Source organism: Osmia bicornis, chromosome 9 (assembly GCF_907164935.1).
Source record: "Osmia bicornis bicornis chromosome 9, iOsmBic2.1, whole genome shotgun sequence".
In the NCBI taxonomy this organism is placed as follows: domain Eukaryota; kingdom Metazoa; phylum Arthropoda; class Insecta; order Hymenoptera; family Megachilidae; genus Osmia; species Osmia bicornis.
The window spans coordinates 2487631-2514602 of NC_060224.1; the positions used below are offsets into that span (position 1 = coordinate 2487631).

At 40.0% G+C, this 26972-nt stretch overlaps 3 protein-coding genes and 1 non-coding gene across 5 annotated transcripts in view; 1 reads left to right on the top strand and 3 right to left on the bottom strand.

Annotated features, from left to right (window-relative positions):
• Positions 1–64: 64 nt before the first annotated feature.
• On the bottom strand, positions 65–1568 carry LOC114872149. The gene is made up of 4 exons (XM_046287144.1): positions 1376–1568; positions 1203–1301; positions 581–1125; positions 65–301 (listed from the first exon to the last, which is right to left on the bottom strand). Exons 1-4 carry the CDS (start codon positions 1506–1508, stop codon positions 95–97), a joined length of 984 nt encoding a protein of 327 aa, XP_046143100.1. The 5' UTR covers positions 1509–1568; the 3' UTR covers positions 65–94.
• Positions 1569–1828: 260 nt separating this feature from the next.
• On the bottom strand, positions 1829–1900 carry Trnah-gug. Its single transcript has one exon. It is a non-coding gene; the product is annotated as a tRNA-His (tRNA).
• A 1060-nt stretch (positions 1901–2960) lies between these two features.
• Positions 2961–3858, bottom strand: LOC114872143. 2 transcript variants are annotated; one of them, XM_029179011.2, is made up of 3 exons: positions 3586–3858; positions 3259–3528; positions 2961–3179 (listed from the first exon to the last, which is right to left on the bottom strand). In XM_029179011.2, exons 1-3 carry the CDS (start codon positions 3856–3858, stop codon positions 3090–3092), a joined length of 633 nt encoding a protein of 210 aa, XP_029034844.1. In that variant the 3' UTR covers positions 2961–3089. The 2 variants fall into 2 exon arrangements, with proteins under 2 accessions (XP_029034844.1, XP_029034845.1); XM_029179012.2 differs by having other exon boundaries at positions 3090–3179; positions 3272–3528.
• A 198-nt stretch (positions 3859–4056) lies between these two features.
• Positions 4057–26972, top strand: part of LOC114872137 (poly(rC)-binding protein 3) — a 116581-nt gene continuing 93665 nt past the window's right edge. The window contains exons 1-2 of the mRNA XM_029179002.2: positions 4057–4144; positions 4227–4279. The gene's annotated coding sequence lies outside the window, so the exon portion shown is untranslated. The remainder of the gene's footprint in view (positions 4145–4226; positions 4280–26972) is intronic.

Below are 26972 nucleotides of genomic sequence, written 5' to 3' on the forward strand. Positions count from 1 at the left end.
ACTTCAATAGTCTTCTTGTGTCTGTTTTATCATAGTTTCATTTCCACTTTGTTTTTGTCAGTTAACCATTACTGTTCTCACTTTGTATTTGTAATCATTCATCTTTATCTTCATCTTGATTGTTGTTATTAGCCGAAATTGTTACATTTTCTTCTAAATTTGAGCTATCATCAGAAGTTTGTGGTGTATTAATAGGAGTCAGTGATTCGGATGTTTTGTTGTGGGGTACATAACGTACAATATATCCAGTAGGTTCAGGATGTGTGGGGAATGGAGAGGATGTTTCATTTGATTCTTCAGCCTGTAAATTCAAAATGTATTTGATACAATTTTTGTTAGCTTAAGAACATCTGTGGTAGAACAGTATGTACTTTATGATCAAAGTTGTTTAGGGATGCTCCTACAATAGGTGGTTGCCCCATTAAATATATGAAATTATTCATAGAATGCATTTTAGCTTTCGCACGTTTCGATGTCTAGGAACATTAAATGTAACATTACTTTCTTGTATCTGTACAGATTTAGAAGGAAATTCGAATGCTGATAGGTATTTGTTCACTCAGTGTATCATATTACTTACTTTATTGGGACTTCCAAGAAGATTAGGGCTTCCCACAAGATTAGGACTTCCAACTAGTCCATGGGGTTTTAAAATATCATGTAGATGTGATTGTGCCTGTAATAAACCATGTACTGGCATACTAGCTGCTTTCATTAAAGCACTAGGAATAGTATGTAGCGCGCTAATATGTGGGTGTAAACGAGGGTGGAGAATAGAACCTAAGAAAGTATGCTGGATAGGTGTATGTGGTTTAGGAATTAATGTGTGTAAACTTGGATGTAATTTAGGAGGTTTATACAAATTTGGTGGTTGAACTATAGGTTTATATGGTGGTAATGGAGGTAATTGAGGTATATGTGCAGCTCCAGTAATGGGATCAGGCACATTTTCACTTGAATTTTGTTCATTTATAGACGAATCCGTATCATTTTTACTTTCTGGATTGCTCATTCCAACTACATTGCTTTCAGTATTTGAATCACAGTTTGTTTGTCTTGTAAAGTGAGCATGACCTTTCAAGGGTCCTCCAGTGAGGAAATATTGTGCAATTTGATGGGCATCACCTAGGGATTATTAAGGAAACAAAAGATCAATTAGTATCATCTTGAATCATTAACATACATAGGATTTACTTTAGCACCTGATCTTAGATGGTTTTTAAATCCTGATATTCCACGTGCAACCCGATTTTTTTCGACCAAACCGAAGTCAAATTCTCTTATTCCTCTTTCAGAACGTACTTTGTACCCAAAATAAAAAAATTAGATTAAACAAATTATTGCAATATTTTCATAATTACACGTTGTGCGTTACCTTTATCATAATTATTCGCATCAGGGTGCTTGAATTTAACGGAAGTAAATAATTGTACTTTGTTAGATTTAACACAAAAAACACCACACTTATATAGAACAAAAATTAAAAGTAATAGTCGATATTTTTTCATATTCGAAGACAATGAGAATACGTATGTTTTAACAGACGAGACGTAAACTGAACTTTTGTGTGGTCATACCTGAAATTTATTGACTTTACAGTAAAGAAATTTGCTGATGAAACATTTTCTGTTTTTAAACAAAACTGATACAAATAATAATATAAAATACTTCCGTGTATTTTATTGCAACATATTTCATCGGAAGAAATGGAAATGAGATGTAAGAAATATATTAAGGTTTCAGAAAATATTGCAATATAAATAAAGTTTAATTTAATTTTGAATATAACAAAAAAATAAGCCTTCTCCGTGACAATGCTTTTTCACATTGCCGTGACCAGGATTCGAACCTGGGTTACTACGGCCACAACGTAGGGTCCTAACCACTAGACGATCACGGCTATTGAAGGTCGTGTTGTTCGTTCTTATTTTTAACTACATAGATCAAATATAATTTATATTGTTAATAAACATATTTTTCATTTTTTATATATTAAATATATATGGATATAGAAGCATAATGTACAGTGATCTCTGTTGTCTTTGTCATTGAACGATATATCGAATCATATCGAATTCTCAGAAATAATAATCGACATTTGTGTTCATAGATGGCGATAGAAGTAACTTTGTCGACGAAAGAGAAACGCCTCCTCGTTCTTCCTGCTTTTCTAGTAATGTCCGGCTTTTAGCGACCGCCGTTGCTACCGCGGCGTCGTGGTTTTAGCAACAGTGTTTCAATTCGCATAAAAAGTAGCTCACGTAAAAACAGTACAGAACACGGGAGATTTTCAATGTCGTGAAACGAGGAAAAGATGCATGGATCCCGACGACCGTAAAGACGTGGACCTCGTACGTCACGACACATTTGGATGAAGATTCCCGCGCGAATCATGCGCAGGTATGTATCTATTTAATTTCAGTGCTTGAAATATCAATATCATCTCTAATAAATACGTACAATTTTACATATTTCATTGATCATAAGGTATATTCTCCAAAACACATTTCGACCGTATGGTTAATGAAAAGCGTTTAAGCATATGAATCTAAATAGACGAATAATGATTTTATTATAGGGCTTTCTAACTTATAAGACGCGTCTTATATTCTAGTACGGTCCTGTAAAGAAGATATACCTCATACGCAACTCTCGTGCGAATCCTGCTTTCCTGGTTACGAGAATCTGCGAAAGAGTCTACCTCAACGGCATTGATAGCTGATTGTGAGTATTATCTTATATGCATGTTGTTTCGCTATTTCCACGCTTGTTCTTCTTTTTTTTTTTTTAAAGAACTCCATTCAATTACATTTCGTTCAAGCATCTATATCTGAAGGTACTTGATCAATCTACGGTTTGTAAATGGTTGCTTTTAAATTATTCAATAGTACATTTGCAGATACATTCTGTAAGATAATGTGGAAGGAAGTAGATACAGGAATGGTATTTTAAACATACAGTCTTGTTCAGATACATATATTTACATATAGATACATATGGGAGTGACGTATGTAACATGTATTCCATATTCTTATCGATCGTCCTTCTTTTTTGAATCGAGGGTATGCTTAATTTTTTTATTGCGTCCATTAATTACGCATAATGTCTTCAATGTTGCTAATTAATTTGTCAACGTATTTAGAACATTCCTGCAGATTCTTAAGATCAATTTCATTCACCTAATATTATAAAAAAAGATGCTGTGAATAATTGTTGCTTAAAAGAAAAAATGAAAAGATATAAATAGTAATGTAGTACTCTCTTAGCGAACTTCGTTTTCAGTCTTTTGTCTTCAAACGTCATTTTTTCTCCTGTCCTGAGGTTTTCAAACGTTTTTACCCGTAAAGGGCCTAATTTCTTTTGAAATCGTTTCACGTCTCCATCACAGATGGTTTCTAACTCGAGAATTTTACCATGTATCTTCCGTTGTCGTTTTCCTAATTTATCCACCTTTCTCGTGAAATTTTTAATATCCGTGTAGGCCTGTCGATAATCGTTTCTCATTCGAATTCTAAATCCTTCCCTTATCTGCGTACAGTAATAAATTGTTAATTAAAATAAACTGTGAACGTTGAAAATAATTACCTTTGCAAGTTCAATTTGTACTCTTGTTTTGTATTGTGCCGCCATATTTGGATATTTGGCGATGGTTCGATCGACCCTCGATCGATTCCTGTTCATCCAGGATTCGACTTTTTCGTCGATACTTTCCTCTCCGTAATCGATAAATAACGACATTTCCTGGTTAACGTTATCGGCTACCTGTGCTAAAACCTCGCCGCTCCAGTATAATACACGATCTTTTTCCTGTAATAAACGGTCCCATGTGTTTGGTAAACGTCCGACGATTTGTCCCATTGTTGCTGCTCGAACCCGCCAAAATGTAAACACGGCCGCGATGATCTATCGAGTCGACGCCATCTGCTTAAGAATTATGTAAACAGTGTTCCCAGTGATGATCTATTATCCGTCGCGTCTACTTCGTGTTCGTATCGTTTCAATCGGAATTCCGTAGTAACAACGTTTACTTTATTCTGTTTCATAACGCAATTAATATATTTTCGCTGGTATTGTATAACTGTGTCAAGTGAACACGTAATCTGTACGGTAAAAAGTGTTTTTGTTCGTGACAGCAAACATGTCGGTACGCTTTGTTATTTATTCGCGTGTACGTCGAACATTGTAACATTTTGCTGATCCTAAAAGACCGTATATTGCTTTTCCAGGAAAGGTAGCTGTTTCGAGGAAACTATTACGTCGAACGTGTCCCTGAATATCGGTGAGTAAAATTTTTGTGAATATTTGAATACACTTTGCAGTAGTTTAATACATGTGACCTTATGCATGCAAGTAGTGGAATCAAATATTTGGTACTGAAAATGATAATCCGATAAATTTTGTTCTCAACAATGTTATTTCATTTACGTTTCGTTTAAACGAAAATATTTTTCTGAATATCCACGGTTTGTTGGAAAATATTTCGTATTCAACAATGCCCTACACGAGGCTCGCGCGTTTACCGTTAAACACATAGATGGCGTTGGTAAAAAGTGACGCTACCATTTTCGCATTTTTCCGCCGTATTGTTTTACCGCGTGTAAGCATATAAACGTGGACGGATAATGGTTGCAAAGTTTGCGAGTGATTCGCCACAAAAGGTCGATTCTTCGCGAAGTGTCCGTCAGGATTACATTGAGCGTGATTTCACAGTATCAGACGTGGAAAAAGGAACTAGAGCGGATATCCGTCCGTCTCGAAAGTCCGCGAAATTCAATCGGCACAGAGCTCGTGTCGGGGTGTCAATTCAAAGCAACGTAATCTCCGTTCAGCCCGACCAATAATCGGCTTATTGATTTCGATTCGAGGCTTAAGCGTCGTTCACAACGACGCGACACGATTGTTGTCCAATACTATGTACTGCTTCTTTTTTTAATTAGGCTGAATTCACACCGTTGATCCATCCACGTTTCATTTTCTTTTTAATCAAATATTATTCTATTATTAATTTTATCACTATCTCCCTCCTGTGGGTAACTAAGAATATTTATTTTAAATAATCTATTTGAAAAATGATGAAGTTTTCTATAGTAAAACTTAGAAATATAAACAAAAGCGCGAACACTTTGTCATTTAAGGATAAAAATATTTATTTTATGTAATTTAATTTAAAAAATGATCAGATTTGCTATGGTAAAACATAGAAATATGAAGAAAAGTGTGAACGTCACTTAAGGCCGTCCCTGACCGTCACCGTTATCGTATCCGATGCTTCATTGACCACATCCTAACCTACATCAGGTGTGCGTCACACCGGATTGCGTGTGCACCTGCATACGTGTAAATCTACTCTCTCCCACGTATACACATATACAGGCGGAAGTGAAGTTTGTTACACGGCACGTGTTGTCCCGTGACGACGACACGTACCCCGGACGAGATTGCTACTCTTAGTCACTCGCTTTACCCCTCTGTAAATAAGGGTGCTTCGGGGAAAAACGCTTTATCGCGGGCAAACCCTGGCTCTGGATAACGCTGATCCACACGCTTCTATATTTTCATGGAAATTAATGGGAAAATAGAAACTGTATTTGATGCTTTTTCCAAGTTTCCTACGTGCTTATTTTTCTGGGATAACAAGTTCATGCGATTCCTTTGATCCTTCAGAGGAATGGTCCAGGTATTTTAATTTAAAAAAATATTTAATCTGTCATTTTTTTTTTATAATTAATTGGATCTGTTTTTCAGTAAACTAGAATCTTGTAGATAGACCAGTTAATCCAAGAAACTTCTTCATATCTTTTTTCACCAAACTCGAATTTTCCTCCTGAAATATCACAGAAAATCCGATTGAATCTTCTCGTAAAACTTTCTAACTAAAATTTGTAATAGGAAAAAAAGGAATCTTCAAAGAACTTTCCGAACTCTTATTTAAAGAGATCCATCTCTTTCAACTTTTCAAAAGATTAATCAATATATCAGTACAGTCTGAGATCTTAATATCTCAGCTTTCTTGTTCCCCTTTGGCGCTGTTAATCTTCCGGGTTGTAGGTGTCTAAATACTCACGGAATGCGTTATCAGGCTCGTGTGATAGCTGTTTCCGTAGACGAGGTAATTAAGCCGGTCCAATTATATCTGTTGCAAAGACACGGTTACATCTTCCCTCCGTGAAATCCTCTTACACTAGATACGTTATCAGTGCACGTTTAAGAGGCTTTAAGCTACTGATTGAATTTTTAAATCTACCGAGATTTCAATTAGGAATAGTTCAATGATTAAATTACTGATCCTTCAACGTTTCACATTTTCCAGTACCATTAGCGAATATAATACGACAAATAAAATGAATGAGGAATTTTTAGCTTCATTATAATGCAATAATAATTAAAGATATATTCGAATTACGTAGAGTTAATAAAGCTGGTGATTATTAAGTTAATCCAGTGAAATAATACTGGGTATATTAAATAGAGATAATTAACAGCAAATTAAGAATGAAATGTGTTTCAAATTTATAGCTTGCTTTATGTATTACCCATAACTTTTATCATATTTACCTGTAATTTCATTTTTAATTTGAATCTTAAAATTTAATAAAAATTACTTCACGACACCATCAGTGTCCATGGTATTCAACGAGATACCATAATCACTTTATTTAAAAAATGAGTGAAACGGTTTGAAAAAAGAAGTTGAGCGAACCGCGGATCGGAGGCAGTTTCGCGAAAGGCCAAAAGGTGGATTCTAAAGCGGACCTATTTCCTATAGATGGTTCGTCACCGGCACATTTAACGATTAACAGCGACCGACGTTTAACCGTGGGTAGAAACACGTGAAAATTTCTATAGACCGGTACACACACGGTGTCGTTCGCTTTACGGCATCGTTCGAGCGACAAATTCTACTAAAAATAACCCTTTGCGCTCTGTTACCACCTGACTATTCGTGCGTGCGAAAGGTGGCCTCGAACCGCCATGCCATGGTACAAGCTTCCTTTGATGTGTAGACGATTGGAAGTCTCGGTGCTTGCGAATTATGTTGCCTCTCATCGTGTACTAACCGTCATGTTTTTACAACATGACCTACCTCTACTTTCTCTCCTATGTATCTACTCGGTTAACTTTATTTCGAGCTACGTTCAATAGATTTATCATTTACTGGAACATTGATTCTTTACAAAATTTATTTTGCATTGTGGGTCATTTCATGTTATTTCATGGAGTTATTTAAAATTAGAATCTGCTCAAAAATTCTTCCAAGATTTAGGGGTGATTTAGAATTTCATTTTTTTAATAAGGATTTATGGAATTAGAATTTTTATGATTTTGTAACTTAGGGGTAGTTCGAGAAAATCTATCGTGGTACGCGTTGCGCTATCGATTACCTGTTTAAATGTGAACAATATTCCGAATTACGCGTAACGAAGCTCCGCGAGCGTGTAATGGTTCATTACGCGCGATGACGCGATGAAATTAATTAATAAAATTCCGGCTGTCGAGTATCATCCGTGTACCTATTATCGCTTCGTACAGAAGGATTTAATCGCAATCAATCAAAATACAAGCAAACTTGGTTGTACGAGTTAAACAGATGATTGAATGAATATATAAACAGATAAAAAGTTCAGATGAGAATGAAATTTACAACGAATAATTTCAGTAAAATTACGTGACACCGTTTCGTTTGCTTTTCGTTATTTATCTACGTTAAAATAATATTTATTTTGCCATCGACCTTTTTAAGAATCTTTCATATTTCAACAAATGGCTGATACATTGGTGAATTTATAATTTCGAAAAATTCGAAGGTCTCTCGAAACCTCGAAAATTCACCGAAATTTAACGATAATCGAATTTATTCGTCCATCGCTAAATCGTAAGGCAAGGGGTTAACAGAAGGGACGCTTCATTTGTTGGCCACTTTGTTTCCCAGCGGGAAAGGAAAAGAAGGGTAGAGGCTTTCGGGATCAAAATCTGGTTAATTATGTTTACAAGCGGATACCTTTGTTCGTTGGTGTTGTCATAGAGAGAGGGATAGAGAGGACCAATCTTCAGCCATCCGATTAGAGGCTCGTAGGTAACGTTGCTCGTTTCATAGCGATCGAATCTTTCCACATGGTGGATCAAAACGGCGATGCCTCGCCGAATCGAGGTACCCAACGAGCACGGGCCATCTGACACGAAAAGAGAGGGCATCGCTTCCGGTTCTGTTCGCCGAGCCAGCCAGAAAGAATTAACCGGATAACGTATGTTACCCGTTCGTGCATTAAACACCCACTCGAATTCATCGGGATTTCAATCTTGTTACCCATAATTGTCGAAATTTCAAGTTGTCAATATTTCTTTTCATTAAATAAATGAATATATCTCGTGGAACATCGGTAACCTACATAATCTTCGGGTGAAATTTGGTATGTAAAGGTGCGGCGAATCAGTGTCCCGATTCAATTACCTTTGAAATCCCTTGTCGTTGGACATTAAAGCCGGAAGTAATCCTAGGGACACGGGGCTACAAGCGGATGCTACCGGCTCGTAGCATCCCTCTCGGTGCTAAGCTTCGCGGGATTCTCTATGGGGTAACCGATAATCGATAGAAAAAGAACGGCTAAAACGGTAACGGTGTCTTCGGTTCAGCGGCTGGAATGCCTCCTATCCACTCTGGACAAAGCACCAAACGTGTTGGAATGTGTCCTTTATCTCTTTCGTAAATAAGATTGTTCGTTTAAACGAGTGTCGTTTAGTTAGTCGATTAATCGTTCGTTCGATAAAATTGAAATTGATACTTGTTAATCTTCAAATATAAGTGTTGTAGAAGTAAATGGATCTTTATTATCTGTCTGTCGGTTGAAAACTATGTCAGGTCCGTTCGAAAGAGAACATAGTATCTGGCGTTAAGGGAAGGTCAATTGAGTGTTCGATGAAATTGAAGGTATTGTAACCGACGGAAGTACGTGACCTACGACAATGTTCCCGGGAGGAGCGAGAAATCCATCGAAAGAGTAGGAAATGAGGCGGAAGGTAAGTGGATGGAACCTTTGAAAATACCAGGTGACTCGGTAAATGCCCACTTTTCACGGGCCAACTGCGGAAATTACCAATTGATATGTACATAACCGAATGTACGAATAACTCGTTCCCGAGATCAATGGGAAATATTCTTCGAATAAATATTTTTCGACATCTGTGAAAACCACTTGGCTGTGATTGAAATTTTTGCAAAATTTCCGGTTTTGCATTTGCATCAGGTATCCCTCCTGAGATTCCTATGGTAAATCTTAAATCCAACACTTGATTGGCAAACGAGGTTTATTATTTGTTCTCCATCGGTTCGCTTGGTTGAAATTCTCGCAACCAACTATCTCCTTTCGACCAGTGTTTCGCGTAGAAAATCGAGGAGTAGTTTCGATGCCGAGAGCGCCGTCCACGAGATTCCAAGCGTCTCTCGGAGACTCTGACATCGATCCATCGCGTTCAGGAACCGTCTGGGAATCTCGTGGTAGTATGGGCTTTGAAGATCGTCGTGTATCCAGAGAGAGGAGATCCGGGACACTCGCTGGTTGGTCAAATATTTTTCGAAAAAACGACCAGGAATCGTTGGATCCTCCTCTCGACTCGTCTTCATTTTTTTATTTTTATTAGAACAGTACATTGACTCGACGAAGACGTACATCGGTCATTCCATTGTTCATTTTCGCGTGTCTACGCTGCGTTCATTTCCTTTTCGGTCGATCGAGTTGACTAAAAGAGTGCGACAGGAAACTAGAGGCTATTCTTGATTCGATAGAAGTCATTGTTCGCGCGGTCCTAGTTTGGCAATGATCCTCGGTGTCAGGTCAGTCTAATAAAAGCCGGGTCAGGTAATTCTGTGTTTCTTTCTATGTCGATAAAGAGATTAGAAAGAGATTGCGTCTGGGATGGTCGATTTTCTAATTGCTATAATTAGAGCAAATTCAAAATAAAAGAATTTCAAAAATTCTATATTTTCATTTCATTATGCAGTGTCTCAGGTTAGATGGTAAAATCAGTTAGATCGTTTTCGGGTAAATTGAATTCGAAAATTCGTAGAATTCTCCATTCTGGAGAAAAAATAGAGGAATATAACAAACTGTAATAGAACAGGTAAATGAGCTCTGAAACTTAGTCGAGTGATGAATAGGAATAGATTGATCAAAACCGAGTCCTATCACGGTCGAGTAATTACACTGTTATCCGAATGAATTGATTCTTCCATCTATATCGCGTTACATAACTGGTATCTCCAGTTCCAAGTAGTTCAAACAGTAAAGAAACAGCGGTAGAAGCAGTAAATCACTTCAATAATTTCTATTTTCTTCGTAGAGGAAGATCGTCAACGAATCACGCAATCTTTTAATTACTTTGCAAGAAGTTATCGCTTGGTAACTTTTAACTCTCATTTCATTCGCTTAATGGTGGAAATAAGTAACGAATCCAATCGAGATGTTTCTTATATCTGTATCGAGAAAAGATCGGCAAGATTCGTCGAAGTAATATTGTCCGTATATGTTCCGGCTGGAACTCTGGAAAGTAATATCTGGCCCATGCGTCATGTCTTAAATCCGGCTTCACCGGAAACCAGCGACGAATTCCGGAAGATAGTATCTCCCTGGTGTGGATTTGATGGATTTTCTGTACAAAGTGTATCGGTATTAAGATAGACTTTCGATCTTTAAATTATCAATTTGGCAAATTTTTATGGACCCACTGTGCTATTTTTATAAATTAAGTAATTTGCCAAATTGATGAAACGGAGACTTGGAAATTTTTCCAGACTTGGTAGTTTTGACTTCATATCCCCTAGGGCCTAGGGTATCGGAAAATTTTTATCTTCTTGTGTATCTAAATGACAACGAAAATCGGGAATGAGAATCGATAGTTGCGTGTAGCATTCGCAACTCGAGAAAATGTTTCCCATAAGATACTCGAGAGATGTTAGACCGTGATGGCCAGTTGCCAAGCAGACACAATCCATACTATAAATACTAGCGGACACCAATGGTGTCCCACCCTGGCCTATTCGTTCCATTCCGTTCCGAGCGACTACCCCCGTCCTCGAACTTTTTCGTCCAGGGTGCATTCCTTGCTTCGTTAACACGGCTAAAACGTACGAATCTCTTTAGCTCGACGAATTTTCCGTGCTTCTTAGCTTCAAAGAGCTTAGAAGGCTGCCTCTCAGAAGAATGTGGCTGCTATTAACTCTGCATACTGCTATTAGCTTGCCAACTAAATTCGAAGCCTTGCATATTTTCCTTCCGAAATCACCGGAATTATATTTCAAAGGAAATAAATTATTTCTTTTGTTTATCAATATTTAAATTTGTCCCAAATATTATTCGACTAACCGAACTCGATGCTTCAGCGTTTCAACGAAGCTCGTTGCCCGACGATATTAATTCTCGTTCCGTGACAGAGGATTTGTCGAGGTAAATGATATCGTAGCCATCCTAATCGATCGTCTTAACGTGACACGGGTAAGAACGTTTAAAGCTCGCGATTCTAGAATTGAGCAACAAGAACGTTTAACGGTGGAAAGGAGAAAAGAAGGAAAAAATAGAAGACGAGGTAGGAACATTTATTGAACGTTATTAAATGTAATGCCGCGAGGCGTGTCCCCCTTTCGGGAACTTTACCGATAACTTCGTAATTCCCTAAAAGGATCTCTGCCACGGGACTTTCAAGACGTTCACCGGCTCGTCACAATGTTTCCCTTCGTTCCAACGCCGCTTCCCAAAGAATGGACCATTATGTTCCTCTTCCTCGTCTCCTTGTTCCTTCGTTTTTCTTTTTTCTTTTTTTTTTCTTCTTTTTTATTTATCCTCTTTAAAATCGATATCGAGCTCTTTGTTGTTTCACCGTCTGAAAAGTAGACCCCTCTCTAAACATTCGCTGTGCAAACTTCACCGCGTCCTCTTAATTTCGCATTCGGGAAGAATAAGTTGAGGAACGGAGAGAGTTTCCCTGCTGTTTTTCCCGGGATTATTTCACGTCTGGTGCCCGGACTCTGGAAACGTTTGCTTTTTATCCCCGACAAGTCTATTAGGATATTATCGGCACTCCGAGAGAATCTTAAAAGATTGCGTGAATCTTTTACCTTTTTTTTTTTCTCTTTCAGAGCCGTTTATCGTGGAATGATTTTCCTTAGAGGAGAAAACGGCATCCCTCGTTGTTCTCGGTTTCTCGATTCAATTATCACGAGAAGTCCAATTTATCTGACGATAGACAAACTCGTATTTAAATTCCGATTAAGTTTTAAACTAGTCCCGGGACGTTATCTGAGAGTCAATTGATTCGGTGTCCCGCGCATTCGGCTAACGAATAAATTCATTTAAACGCACCGACTGTTCTATGCATTCTCATTTGCTTGAAAATAGACCGGGCTGGCCGACAATAGGACCGGTATAATTAATGAGAGAGTCCCACTGAACGAAATAGTACCGTTGAATTGACTAATAAAGCTTAATTTTGCACGCTGTGTTGACACAGATTCGCTATACAACTCGGTGGCCGATGTTGCATTTTCTTTATTTCTTTCGGAATTCGAATTTCAATTTCATTGTTGATTGATTTTCGAATTGGAATATTTTGTATTTTCTTTATTTCTCCCGGAATTCGAATTGCAATTTCTTGATAATTGATTTTCGAGTATTGGAATATTTTGCATTTTCTTTATTTCTCCCGGAATTCGAATTTCAATTTCTTGATAATTGATTTTCGATTATTAGAATATTTAAATTTTGGAGTATTAGAGTATTAGAACATTCGTCAATTTGACGTAACAAAGCTTGAAAGTCAGAAGTCCCAAAGCTCCAAGCCTAAGTACCGTGCGTCGCCGACCTTCCGGACGGATTCTCGAGTCGAGAATTTTCAGATTATCATCGATTCGGCGTATCATAAAAATGTCTGTACTCTGCCTACACATCCCTTTCTTTTTCCTGACGGAAGTAATTCGTATCGTAAACATCGTTCGACGATTACGAAGCGTTAATTGCAAAACTTTCCGTCAGTCGTCGTCGCATCGGGGGCGAACAAAAACTTTACTCTCGTATCTCGACGATCCAACGTCGCGTGTCTGCACAGTTTGCCTTGTTCACGGGGATGAATGCACGCGTCGAAGACGCGTCCCAGAACTCTGTACGCATCGTGAATGCTGTTGGTGCAGTTGCAACCTGTGTGCACGTCGTGTTGCAGTTGCAACCCGTGTGCCGGCTTTGGTCTCCGGTGTAATTGAATAGAGTACCAACGGTGGCGGCAGAGAGCAAGGCACACAGGATGGGGTGCAGGACGAAGGAAGGCTGGGTTGGAAAAGTGAGAGAGATAACTTCCGACAGTGCAGACCGGAACAGAGTTGCGCGCAGCAACGTGTCATTGTTTACGACTAAACCGATGACAATTCGAGGGAGAAATTGGAAAATGAAAAAATTCTTTAACGTTAAATTAATCAGAGAGAAAATCATGTAACTCTTATGAATATTTATTCAAATTGGAAATGATAATAATTATGAAAGAAAGAAATGTAGAATGATGGATTGAAATAGGTAAACCAATTCTTGTTGACAAAACGAAACTCGAGCATCGTTCGGTAAAACCGCGACAAATGATTCTTTCACGTTTTTCCCTGGGTGTCGTGGCACGAATTCAGCCGGGCAATGGAATCAACGATTCCGGCCAACAGTAACGTTCGAACGGCTTTTTGCGATCGCACACAGAGAACGGTTAACGGCGGAGAAGTGGCTTATAGCGTGGCCGTGTTGCAGAACCCCGGTGTTTGGACTAAATCCGCAGTACTCCGGCTAAGAGCCATGGCGTGTACCCCTAATGGCAATGTTGACGAGTGAAATTTACCTGAAAATCGCGTTACCCGACGAGTTTCGTCGTTGGACCGGTGTTTCAACGAGAGAGGTCGCGACACAGGTAACCTGGATGAAATTCAATTGGGTGAACCGCGCGAAGAAGAGGAGTTCAGGCTCCGAAAAGCCGCTTCCTTCTTCTTTCCTTCTCGCGACGAACATATCCGGAACTAAGAGTACCCTTAACGAAGTATCGTGGCCTGACGGAAGATTGAAATTGAATATCACGGCACAATATCGTCGCGGATGGCTGCAATATTCTCCCAGCCTTTATACGTTTTTCCCGGGTTCAAAGGCTCTTTTTAGACCGATCGCGATGTTACCGTGTTTATGGGTCTCTTAAACTTTTGCATACATTTTTCAAGTAATCGACGAACCGAAATGATTTTAGTATAAATTATTTAGAATCAATCGGGTCTAATTTCCAATTTTAATAATTGTAGTTTGAAACGGTATTAATCTAAACGAGTTTGATCAAAGCAGAAACATCCGTTCGGCTGAAATTCATTTTCCTCAATTACGTAATGGTGTTAGCAAAGCAAGTACGTTTGATTCAATAGGATGAAAACCACAGTATAAATTGCAGCCACCGTAATATTCAGCATCGTTTCATCGATGTAGAGCACCATTGGTGTTTATTTTATTTGCAACCCACTTGTCCCAGATTCTCCTGCCATGTGAAGCTACTTTAGCTCCTTTTCACTCTATTTCTGGCCTACTTTGGATGTATAATTCTTTCAAAAATATAAGAGAATTTCGTCGGGTTGACACACATCTTATCAGCTGGATATGCTTGATTTATTCAGATAACGTTTCAACAGCTTTTCGCTTCTCTCGAAATAACATTCCTTCATTTATTCTGGAGATTCCTGATTCGTCGTCGTTGATAACGGATAGTTTTTACATATTCTTGTTGTTAAAGATGAATATATTCAGAGTCGGATAACGAAATATTACAAAATGATCCGGTTCAAAAATGGTTCGCGCAATTTATCCCCCAATATATATTACAGTCCCTTAATGAACGTACTAATGCAGCGTGCGCGTATGAACTTAATTAAAAATGTAGCGCGAGGTACAATTAAAAGTATTGAGCGGGACGCCATTATCAGAAATTCTCTTAATTAAAAGTGCCATCGACGTTGACATGGACACGCGTTGGAAATGCGAGGAAATAGATATTCCGATGAAATGATTGCGCGAAATACACGTGTACAGAAATTATACTTTCAGCTGTTACGAGACAGAGTTGAATATTAAATCTTATTCCTTCTGAATTACAACGAATCGATTGTCAATATTTCATATTATATTTCTCTATTGAAAATCTCAACGAGGTCGACGAAAGAAAGTCAAATTCAGTTTGTACCTTTGAAAAATGTATCACGTACACCATTTATTAAATATAACGTTAAGTATGACACAGGAGGAAGGAGGAAATTGCAGTACTACTTACTCTGCTAGCGAAAAACTATATACTTCCCCTCTTTATCCTTAATAATTTATTACTCTACTATATCTTCGGCTATCCTCGCGTATGCTACCATTTCAAGATCATTATTTTATTTCCAACAATTTCCCACGTCCCCATTTTTCTCCGTCACCTTGCGTCAAAGCACAGATAATTCTAAATTTTATTAATAACGCAAAGGGTGAAATTCAACCGTGGGAAGTGAACCCTATTATTCCTGGTACCGTAGACGGAGAACCGAGAGTCTCGTGTACAAACGGCATAATTTTCTTAATGGCTGCTATCTAAAATGCAGGCGAAAGCCTGTTGTAGTAATCGCGACAAATACGTTTGTCGTACAACAGGGCGGTTAATCGATTTAAGCCAGCAGATTCACTTACTTGTCGGCTTTAACGCGAATTTCGGAATTTCAAAGCGGAGAAACACGCCAACTATCTGAGACAGTGGTTCTTAACCGGTGCTCCGTGAACTTAGAGAAAGTATTCCGCCAAAATATCACATTAAAAATTTTTTACAAATGTGATTTTTATTTTATGATTGTCTTCGGGAAAAATTTTGCAAAATTGTAAACGTTCGCTGATCTGATTCTACAGATTCGCTATTAAACTTTGACAATCGACAAAGAGTTGCAACAACTCAAATATCTTCTATGGAAGAGAAGTTTTTAGCCCGTTGAATTCCTTTTATTACATGTTACTGTCAGAGAGAAGGATCCTCTCAGGTGTTTCTTTCCGGTTGTAGAGTAACCTGTTCGTCCATCTGCCTCTCGTCTTCTTGAAAATCGTTCGTATGCAATAAACTTCCTACGAGTTTATTTTCACGCCACTTTCCTCTGTCTCATCTGCCCTGCCCTGTTGTCATTTCCTCTCTGCCTCTTCCTCGTTTTCGGTTATTTCCCCCGACCTATCCATCGAGGGAAACAAACCTCGTAAAGCCGTCTACGCTCATTACGAGAGACCGTTCGCTGGCTCGAGAATTAATTTAAGATTTCGTGAATTATCGAGGTAACAGGCTGCTGGCAAGGCCGTTTTAGACCCCTCGGATAATTTCGATACTCGATCCTCCGCGACAGGATCGATGCTTTCTAAATTTCCAAATTTCTAAATTGACGATAATTAAAATATCTGGGCGAAAATTGCGAGGCACAGTTCTACGAACAATACCCTGTTACATTTCGGACGGATTTTAGTCCATTACTCTTAAGAAAACTTTTCGTAGAAGCACTTTGACTAATGGTACCTGCCGTTCAACCGACACGATCATTTATCGTTATTATCACGAACGTATCCTTTAATTTCCCATTTCTTTAATGTACCGTATCCAAGAAGTTCGAAGGAAAGTTTCGCATCGACATAGGTATAGTATCACGCCCCTGTGTACTTTTCCAACTGATCTGCGCGGCTTTTTTGTCAACGTTCTCGTTATCTGGTCCCAGTCCAGAGATCAATCAGGATAAAACGAGCGCCTATTTCTTTTCCGTAGATAGTTTCATCGATACCGGCTGACAATTAAGTGGCTCGATCGATGCTGGCACATTTTCTCCAGCTTCTTCCAGTGAATCATTATATTTTTTAAAAAATTTTATTTAGCTAAAAGTCATTCTTTTTCATTCTGTCTCTTTCGAAGATGTAACAACGACAGGGTGCATTGTATTCGCCTTCCGTTTCGTTCGGTCCCGTGTATTCTAAACTTAGCCCCTCTTTCTTCTTCATCTTCCTTTCTCGTCGAGGAGCCTGGCTGACGGTCGTCGGCTTGCTAGTGCTCGATTCGAGTCCTCGTTCCTCCTGATCCCGGTTGCTTTGGCTCGCGTTCGAACGCTCGTCGTCGCTCCGCGAGTAGTTTCGGACATCAGTCTATTCGACAAATCGTTTTCCTCCGAATTTATTCAGGTTTCTTTGGTGAAAAATAAAAGATAATTATACCTTTTGGTCACTTGGTCGAAGAAGATAGAAAATCGAAGAAGGTGGTAACGACCTTTTGTCGTGGCGCGTACCAGAAGAAAACGAGGCGGGACAGCGAGCTTCTGTCGCTTGTTGACCGAGTGTCTTGCAGCCTGGCGAAGAGGGTTTCCGGCCTCAGGGGGTGAGTACTACTTCTGCTCTTCCCCCCCTCACCCACCTGTGTTGTCCTCCTTTCCTACGACTTTCCTTCGGCCTTCTTCTGCTTTCTATTTCTCCACTTATCTCCCCCGCCATCCACCGTCTTAATTTCGTGCTTCTTCAACGGATAAGAGAACCGAGGGGTTCTTATTGCGTTAACGTAGCTTGATATCCGCCCTTTAGTATGCATTATTCTTGCGATCGTCCATGGTGCTCGAGAAAAATTCTTTTCCTTCTTTCCGACCATGATAAATATTTCTAATTATCATAAAAGAAGTTTGAGAATTTCTCGATCGGCGAACATCGAATCGTCACCTTCTACTCGTCTAAATAAGAGGATAAAATCTTGACGGTATCTTGAATCAGGTAAGAAGGGGTGCGACTGGTAGCAGCTTAAAGTATCGTCTTGTCGAGCGTCAAAAGGAGAAGGGACTTAGGTTCGCGCCGCTTGTTGACCGAGTGTCTTGAAGCCGACGGCGAAAAGCCCTTTTGCACCCCCTTCGACTCTTATCGTCCACCATTCACTTTGATTTCTTACGTCTCGTAAATTCACCTAACTCTTCCCGATATTCATCCCCCTTCTCGTATTCTCGTATCCGGGTTGAAAGTTGTCGCATCGTTGAAATTACGAACGAAAGGGTTAATCGCACAAATTTAAATTGCAATAAATTATTTTATTTTTTAAATTTTCTATATTAAAATTAGGTCGACACGATTGCGATACGCGGTTTTCGTCTTCTCGTTCCTCGGGTTGGTTCTTCTTCAGGATTAGTTTTAATCGCGCACAGTCTCGCTAATCAACAACACATTTTGGCAATTCAACGTGGCAAGTGAATAACGTTCTTGGCAATCCGTTGCAAAGCAACGTCGCGAGGCAAGTTGATTGGTTGGCCAAACGTACCAGGTACATGCACCACGATGACCTGTTTCTGACGTCCGTTTCACGTGCCATTGTCGACGTCGTTTCAACGAAAACGCGTTATATATGAGCAAAGGTGGAGCCGTGAGGAATCGTCGAAGTGTTGTTGGCTTCTCGCTCGGGCGCATTGTGTTCAGTATGCTTCCAAAGGACTTGTTTGCTCGCTCGCGGCTCCATTTCTTCTTTTCTTTTCCCTCTCTTTTTTTTTCACTTTTAATTCCTCGCCGATTTGCATGCGAATACCGGAGTTTTTCAAAACGCCGCTATTTTTATAGCAATCAAGGAAAATAATTAAAAATTACTCCTGAGAAACTGCGTCTACTGCGTTTCGAAAAGAAGATAATTTTAGGAAAAAATGAAGATTGATAGGGATAAGGTATAATGGTTCTTTGAAATAATTTGTTTTAATTAGTACGGTAGAATTAATTATAAATTAATTCGTCTTCGTTACGTTGATGCTATTGTTGTTTAATTTCTACAATTTTTAAATAAATAAATATTCCATTTGGACGATGCAAAATGATCGGAATTCATTTTAGTTACCGGTCAAATCGCGATTCCCTCATTCTATTTGCAAACCCTCTGAGAATAATTACCACCTCTGTTTACATCCAATTGCATTGACACTCAATTAACAATCGATCAATGTTTTCCAAGATAATTCGGAATATGTTTCCATCGAGTATTGTTGCCGGTGGACAAAGTAATGCCCGTTAATAGCTAATCACGAAAGTCTCCTCTTAAGCTCTCTTAAAAGCTTTCAATCGACTCTAACCTTGTAACATTTTCATCGTGTCTCTGACCCGACAGATTTTGTTCGTGCCACACAGATTAAATGGGATGATATGCACTGCAGAGACCGACAGACACGACGATGCATTTAATAATTAACCTGGTGCGCCTGTTTCGTTGGCAAGTCATCCGTTGAAATGGTGTTCCAATTAAATCAAGTCGAGATCACAATTATCATTCTGAATTACCGACTAGCTTAGACAATATTAAAATTTAAAATTTTTCCAATTGATCTTTTCACCCTTCGAAACCCCGTTTCTTCAGTTTCAAATTTTTCTAAATTCTCAAATCATGAGGAATTCTCAGCAGAGTCCAGTTTCCCTGTAATCGAAAGTCAGACGTCGCGAAGGGGTGGTCGGTTCGGGGTTTCCAGTCGTTACGCAAGAGGATCGATCCCTCGAGCGGCTCGATAACCGAAACTTCTCAATCGACCGTTCCTTTCCAGCATTTACACCGGTTCCGGAAGATGAAGTGACTGTACGTGAATCGGTTCTAGCGAGAACACCGAGACGGGGGTGGAAGGAGAGAAAGGGTGGCGGAAGGACGCGTAGGGGAGGTGTATTGCAGGGGCTGGCAGGCACGACGATGCATTTAATAATTAACTCGCTGGATACACGACGATGGATGTCTGACGGGGTTTCGCCGGGGGCTTGGCGAGCAGGGAGGGAGGGGAGGGTTGGTCGGTGGTACAGGCAGCCCGTGGCAAGGGGTGGTTTGTTGCAGGAGCAGAGTATGGAACAGGGTGAAGTGGAGTAGGAGGAGGAGGAGGTTAGAGGAGAATGGTGGTCTGGAGGAAAGTGGGTGGGGTTAGGGATGGGGATGAGGGAAAGGGGTAGTGCTTGGGGTAGGTAGGAAGGTTGGCAGCCGGAATGGCTCTCGTGGATGCTGCGCGACGATCAATACACCACGTGATGCCACGCGTCACGTCTCTTTCTCTCTTCTTCTTCTTCATCATTCTTTTTTTTTCTTTTTTTTTTCATTTCCTCTCTCCGTTCGTCTAGCGAGCCTCCTTGTTTCTCTTGCTAGTTCTTTCTTTTTTTCAGTCTCTATTATAGTCTGCACCCTTCTGTGCTTCTTTCCCCGATGCGCTCGTTTCCACTCGTTCGCTTACTCTATCTTATACCATCCACCCCCCCCCAGACACTTTTCCCTTCTCTTCTTTTTCTCACGATTCTTTAACTTTTTCTCTGTTTTACTCTGTGTTCTTTAAGCTGCTCCCTTGCTCCTAATCGTGATCGCGCTTTTCTTCCCTTCGGTCAGCTCGTCTTTTTCTTGCCTCCCTTGAAACTACCCTCTATTGTCGCTCTCCTTTGAGCAATTTGAATATCGTTCACGGTCGTATAAAAAGTACATAGAAATTTTTCTCAGGAATTTTCAAAGCCTCGATTCGTTGCGGGGGTTGAAATTTTTTTAAAGACGAGGAAAATCGGCGCGGAGATATTTCATCGCTCGTAGTCTTCTTTCCACGCTGGTCACGAATCAATTGAAAATATGACTGCGATCCGATTCGACGAAAAATTCCGACGGATTCGAGCGGGCGGAAATCGCAGTCGTGCGATCGGCATCGTTTGTCTCGCGCCGAAGATAGGAATCGCGTTTCTGTTTCGACGCGTGAAAAACGTACGCTTATCGAAGACGAGCCCCGCTCGATAACGGGTACGTGAAAAATAAAATAAAAGGGGAAACAGAGAGGCGGGGTGGAGGAGGAGGGAAAAAAAATAATGAAAATCGAGACTTTCCCGATAAACGAATAAGCGACGAGTTTGGTCGAACGCGCGGATTCCACGGGAAGCCAATTTTCCGCTCTGGCTCCGTGGATCATGGTTCAGATGGTATAAAATGGAGGAGAAAGAACGGGGAAACGAATAAAATGATACGGCATCGTCCTCGAGTGCATCGTTACACCTCAGATACGAATCACAAGGGTTGCGAGGGCGCAGCGGGCTAAGACAGAAAGCGAAATCAAGAAAATCACCGGCGAGATGCACGAAATATAATGTTTCTAGAAACGAGGATAGTATAAGAGGCAGTAATTGCAGCAAAATTTTTACCCAAATTTTAGAATCGTGGAACTTTGGAATTTTCTAATTTTATAATAGTGAAGGTTCATCCGAACTCACTCATAATTACGCCAATGCATAGGTTCAAAGGATAAATAAAATAATCATTCGTTTATGCAAATATCTGTCCGTCGAGAAGTTTTCTCGTTCTAATTATCACGGCTCGAACGATTATTTCCACCCCATCTTTTCCGGCGATGTGCTTCTTCTAAACGTTGTTTTGATTAATATTCATTCCTGGAAAAGGAATCCGGGGAAATATGAATTTCGATAACTTCCACCCTCGGATTCCTTTATTGCTCGTCCTACTTTTCCTGGAGAACGACGAGGATCCGGTTACATGATAATTAAACTCGTGAATGGTATCCTCCTCTTCCGGTCCCCGAAGATTGTCTTTCTCTCGGGATTGTCGTAAGGTTGCAAAAGAAAAACTACTTCGGGAGACGCGTTTAAAATTGAACGTTAGGAATTGAAAAACTATTCAAAATGAAATAAATATTGTTGCAACTTGTTCTTTTCGCGAGGTACGTAAGCTAATACCTTCTCGCTGGCAAGGAAACTGTTTGTTTTCAAACGCTCTTCTAATCTCGCCGGTGGACAGAGGATTTCATAGGAGTGCAGACGAAAAAAGGAACAAATAAAAAAAGAAAGTTTCATGTAAAATGAAGTAGTCGATAGTTTATTTCGGCTCGCTTGTGCAGTACAAACGGTTTAAAATTGCAAACCTACTCGATTGATCTCGGATGAATATTTAAGCCGCCTCGCAACTCGCATCCTTCGTTTTCTCTCTTTTTCCCATCGCTTTGACTCCATCTCCCTACACCCCCTATGTCACATCCATTGAATTAAATTTCTTTTTTTTTTTCTGTCGCACAAGAAGTTTGTACCATTCATTAATAATAGATAATTGCAAATATTTTAAACGTTTATACGCTACATGGTTTACCATGGTACCAAAAGTAATCTCTTACTTTGGTCCATTTCTCATTCGAAGCGAAATCGTCGGGCAAATAATATCGGAGATGCGTCCATGGCGAACTTCCATTTATCTTGCAGGCACTATTTCAAACAACCACTTTGTACAGTATTCAAGATTGTTAATTGTTCTCCCCGGAAATTCGATTTTCTTTCTCGTCGCGTCAGATGGCCCGTGACAAGATAAATTTACAATGTCTCGCGCTTACCAAACAGCACGCGGTTCTTTGCTTTATCTCTGCAATTGACAATGCAAAGCTGGGATTAAACATTTTCGATTAAATCAATCTTTCAATATAATCTCTCGCTATATTGCCGCGGTGAGGGTAAACATTTTTCAAGCTTCCAAACTCTGACCAACTAATCATTTACAATTTCTACTATTATTATTACATTGGAAGTCGGCAATTAATGACGCATCGCGGATCAGTTTGGTCGGTTAGTAACTACGGTATCGATACATCTCCAGTAGCGTGGATCGCGCATTATTCAGCCGGGCAACAACTTCAGGCGTAGGAATGCAAATAGCAGCTGTACGCAACGCGTCGCGATGCGGATTATTAACGTCCCTGTAGAAGCGACTCTTGTATAACGATACCGGGAGCGTGCATCAGGTGTCGAGCATGAACCTGTATCACGACATTTCCGGTTTGCATGCGATTTTCCCGCTGGAATTGTTGGCAAACTGGCTGCGTACAAGCCGTGCGCAGATTTCACTTTAAATGAACTTTCTCGAATTGCCAGCGGAAAAGGAGGTTCTAGATATTGATGGAAAGGATTCGAAAAGGTTGGCGTAACGTTTCGTCGGCGTTGTTCGGAGATTCGTCTCCGTGGCTCGAAGAGTCTTGTGCTTACAAAGGAATTCTCGAAAGATGGTCGTAGAGCACCTCGCGCAATATATCCGATACTTACTTTGTGCCTCTCTTGGATTCGACTCCGATTCGATGACACGATCTAATTCTTCTTTCCGCTTCGACATTCGGCTAGACAATTTTTTTTTTTTGCTTCAAGTTGCTTCCTTACGTTATTAATATTAAAAATGTACTTTCTCCCTCCTTTCTTTCGTTAACCGCCTCCGCGAACTCGATACATTTTTCGAAGGTAAATCAAAAGACTGCTGTCGGCAGGTGAGACAATGATTTACCGAGGTTCGCGACGGGTAAATAGGTAGACGCATGTATTTTCACGGGTCACGTTGAAGCAGCAGCTCATGAAACATTCATAGGGATACTGGCAGCGTGACAACGCTTAAAACTGCGTGCAAAAAGAAAAAGAAAAAAAATGCGCAAACCCAGCAGGACGCTGATATAGGCACGTTCAAACGATTTCGCGGTTACGTGGTTTTCCGCCTTGATTTCTCACGAGCCTCTCTCAAAACGCCCCTTCGTTGTTACCGTGGATTTTGTTACCAACCAGCCGGTTGTTCCTCCACCTTTTCACTCGACTACACGCGTGCTGTTTCTTTCTTACCACGGTTGTTACCAGTGCTTGGAAATCCGTGCAAATTTTCCGGCGAAAATGTAAATTTTTTTGGAAATTCAACAGCTTTCAAGATGGTCTACTTTTTTTTCTGAAATAAAACAATTATTGTTTTTTCAATTTGCAAAAAATTTTCGTGGAAATTTTTTTAATCAAAATGTATAAGTGTCGTGTTCTGGTTTTTTTTTTCTCTTCAGAAGATTTCGCGTGTTCCAGTTAACTAGGAGCCGCCTTATTACTGGGCTGCTTAACGCGTCAACCGGGTGGTTAGGTGAAAATTCATTGAAATTAATTACTAGCCGGGCTCGCGTGCTTTTCACTCGGCTAAATAAATTTTCCGTATTCGTAACACAGACATTCGTCATTAACGGGTGATCGATCGAATCGTTCGTTAATGGGTGTCAATAACGTTAATTAATACGACACGGTTCAGACGCGTTAATTAACTCGTTATCGATAACCTTGCGTTCCGTGTTTGTTATGACTTGTTATTTCTCGGTTTTGGCGATATAAAACGCCCTTCGATTCGCCTCTGTATCAATTGTTCCGTGCCAATAAACAGTATTATGTTTGTGGCTTTCCAATTTAATTACGATTACACAAATCTATGGGGATATCATTAATTAACGTTGATTGTTACTTTGTTAGTAGTAGAGTGACAGAAGGATCATAGACAATATCTTATTTGATATTTTGACTAGTCTCCCAGGTGTAAATATAGTTTAATTAGCACTAAGAATAAACATGTTAATTGCTTCGGCAAATATTTAACAGAGAAATTTATTCACCGATCATGATATTCTAGAGGACATCAACAGCCAATCGTGTTCCAAGAAAAAAGAGTGAATGTAAACCGCGATAAAATCGATAACGACCGCAATGTATCGGTAATTAATGATAGGAAAATCAGATTAAGATGTAGCTGCTCGTCACCCGGGATAATTAGTTCCGGAAGAAGTGTCCGTAGGAATTTTCCCTTTTTCTTCGTCATATATTTTTTTTTTCTTTTTATACCTTCTCGTAGCGTCGTTGGAACGAAAAACGATCCCACGTTAATGGCTCGATTTAATTCGATCACGGTTTAATTATTCAATCACAGGGAACGTCCCGTAGCGGAAAATGCGAAAGGGATCGACGTTGAAATCCTGTGTATAAGCCAGTCCTATCGGTGTCTCTCTCCTCGAAACGGGGAAGACATCATAAATATGATAATCGTCGGTTTAGACGTCGCGTGTTCGGCATACCGATCAGTTTCTCATCGATCCGTTCCTCCTTGCAGCCGACGTAACTCCTGGTGCACTCGCGATTCCTGATGCACATTTAATACGATCGCCGGAAGACGTCGAAATCAATCGTATCTTCGCATCTATTTCGGTCCACTCGAGGGGAGAATAAAACTCGAGTTAGAATTAAAATATTTAGAAATAAACTTTTCTCTAAAGTCTCTGAAAGGGGTGCTTTCCTTTTTATTCGGGTCAATCACTTCACTATTCATCTTGACCTAAATTAAACTCCTGCACCGCCGATATCTCTTCTTCTATATTTTCATATTTAAAATTTATTTTCAACGATACCTTTTATAGTTTCCAAAAAACCACCCTTAAACTCTTGGGTGCCATTCCCCTTAAGCCCTTGGAAAAATTTTTTAAATTTCAGAAATCATTTTCAAACCTATCAAAGATCCTTTAATACGTTAAGAACAGCTCTGTACCGTGAAAGTTTCCGGCTGATCCTTCGCTATAAAATGGACACCGCGATCGTTCGTCATCTCTAATTAGCGGCGCTAATTTCTCCGGCAACGGTCGTCAAAGCGTTCTTTCAGAGCCGGCTGCTCTTAATTATCGCCCGGCTCGAAGCATTCGATCGATACACATCCACGAATATCGCCAGCGTAGCTGGCAAACGGTGTAATTAAACGGTCCTGATATTTTTTCACCGCCGGACACCGTATGATTCTCGATTTTATTTCAACGAAATTGCAAGATAACCGGCCGCCATTAACGACACCGATTACAACCGCGAAACATAGTTACAATCAAGGTTTCCGGTAGTTCGACGACTTTATTCGTGTCGGGGTCTGAGAATGAAAAATATTTAATTAAAATTAATGAAACACCTACGTACACGGTAGAGGAGGTGTGGAGAGAGGTCGGTAATTGGAAAGGTCTGAACCACGGGGGTCTACGCGCCCTTTTGTCCTACGCTTCGCGTCATGGGGTGCCTCGTTCAACCCCCGACATTTCGCGCCGCGAACTCTCTCTTTCTTCGTTATTTTTCGCGAAAACACTGGATTTATGGGGGAGAAGCACACACGCGGTTCCCGTGACCGTGCTTTTTAACCCCGCGTGCATCGAACAGTTACATTCCTCCACCATGTGTTGTTTCTTCTTTTCGTTTGTAACCAGCCTCGGATTCGGCGTTGAAATTTTTATTTTATTCAACTTCCAACGGAGTTACAGACGTAGAAAAAAATAAAATAAAATAAAATAAAATTTCAACGATTAGATAGAAAACGAAGGTGCAATACAATCGTCATAGCACTCTCCGTTCGTCTCTCTTTCAGCATCAAAGCCTTCGACGCTACGAGGCTGTAATTAAACTTCAAACAGTGCGTTCCACGTGCGCGTAAAAAGGGATGGGAAAAAAGGGTAGAAAGGAAGGAAAAAATTTTTTAATCACGCACCGTGCATCTCCGTTATATCGACGATCCGGCGAGAACTTTATTTTCTTGGTACGCTATCGCGTCTCGCTGGCTGGAAAACTCAATTTTCCGGCAGTTTTTCATGCGTCCACGCTCATCGACGCTCGTATCCCCCGGCTAACTAACCGGTTTACTTCCGATATCGTGAGAAATAATAATTACATTTCCGGTGAACGGGGGATACCGTGGACGCGGCCCGGAAACTGAATAGCCAATTAACAACGCGTCGTCGGATTGATGGAATTAAAGCGTTCGTTCTCCAGCGAAAACTCTCTCGTCAGATTATCGATACTGAACGATACAGAACGCTCTGCTCACACGTGTGTACAATCATTCCATTGTCGAATGAATTTGATTGTTGACCTGTCGTCTGGAGTGTATGCAGGACTTATGCTGTTGTTTTATTATCTACGCTTCTTCCTGTATGTTCAGATACGAACGATTTACGGATCGAGTTATCATCTTTACCTCTGTTGTACTGTTTCCCTTTCATTTGCAAAGATTCGTTCTTTTTAATACCGATTTATGAAGAAATTAAAATTATTCATTTTACAATTGAAATTGGGCCACACTGTTGATAAGAAATTCTAATTAAAATTGAAAAAAAATACACC

What these genes read in the sequence shown, in the direction of transcription:
- LOC114872149 (XM_046287144.1), bottom strand. Translation starts at nt 1,508, where the DNA reads ATGAAAAAATATCGACTATTACTTTTAATTTTTGTTCTATATAAGTGT. An exon ending in TGCGAATAATTATGATAAAG is followed by an intron (nt 1,302 to 1,375) that starts GTAACGCACAAC and finishes TTGGGTACAAAG; the next exon opens with TACGTTCTGAAAGAGGAATA. An exon ending in TTCTTGGAAGTCCCAATAAA is followed by an intron (nt 302 to 580) that starts GTAAGTAATATG and finishes TTGAATTTACAG; the next exon opens with GCTGAAGAATCAAATGAAAC.
- LOC114872143 (XM_029179011.2), bottom strand. Translation starts at nt 3,858, where the DNA reads ATGGGACAAATCGTCGGACGTTTACCAAACACATGGGACCGTTTATTA. An exon ending in TACAAATTGAACTTGCAAAG is followed by an intron (nt 3,529 to 3,585) that starts GTAATTATTTTC and finishes TACTGTACGCAG; the next exon opens with ATAAGGGAAGGATTTAGAAT. An exon ending in AAACGAAGTTCGCTAAGAGA is followed by an intron (nt 3,180 to 3,258) that starts GTACTACATTAC and finishes TTATAATATTAG; the next exon opens with GTGAATGAAATTGATCTTAA.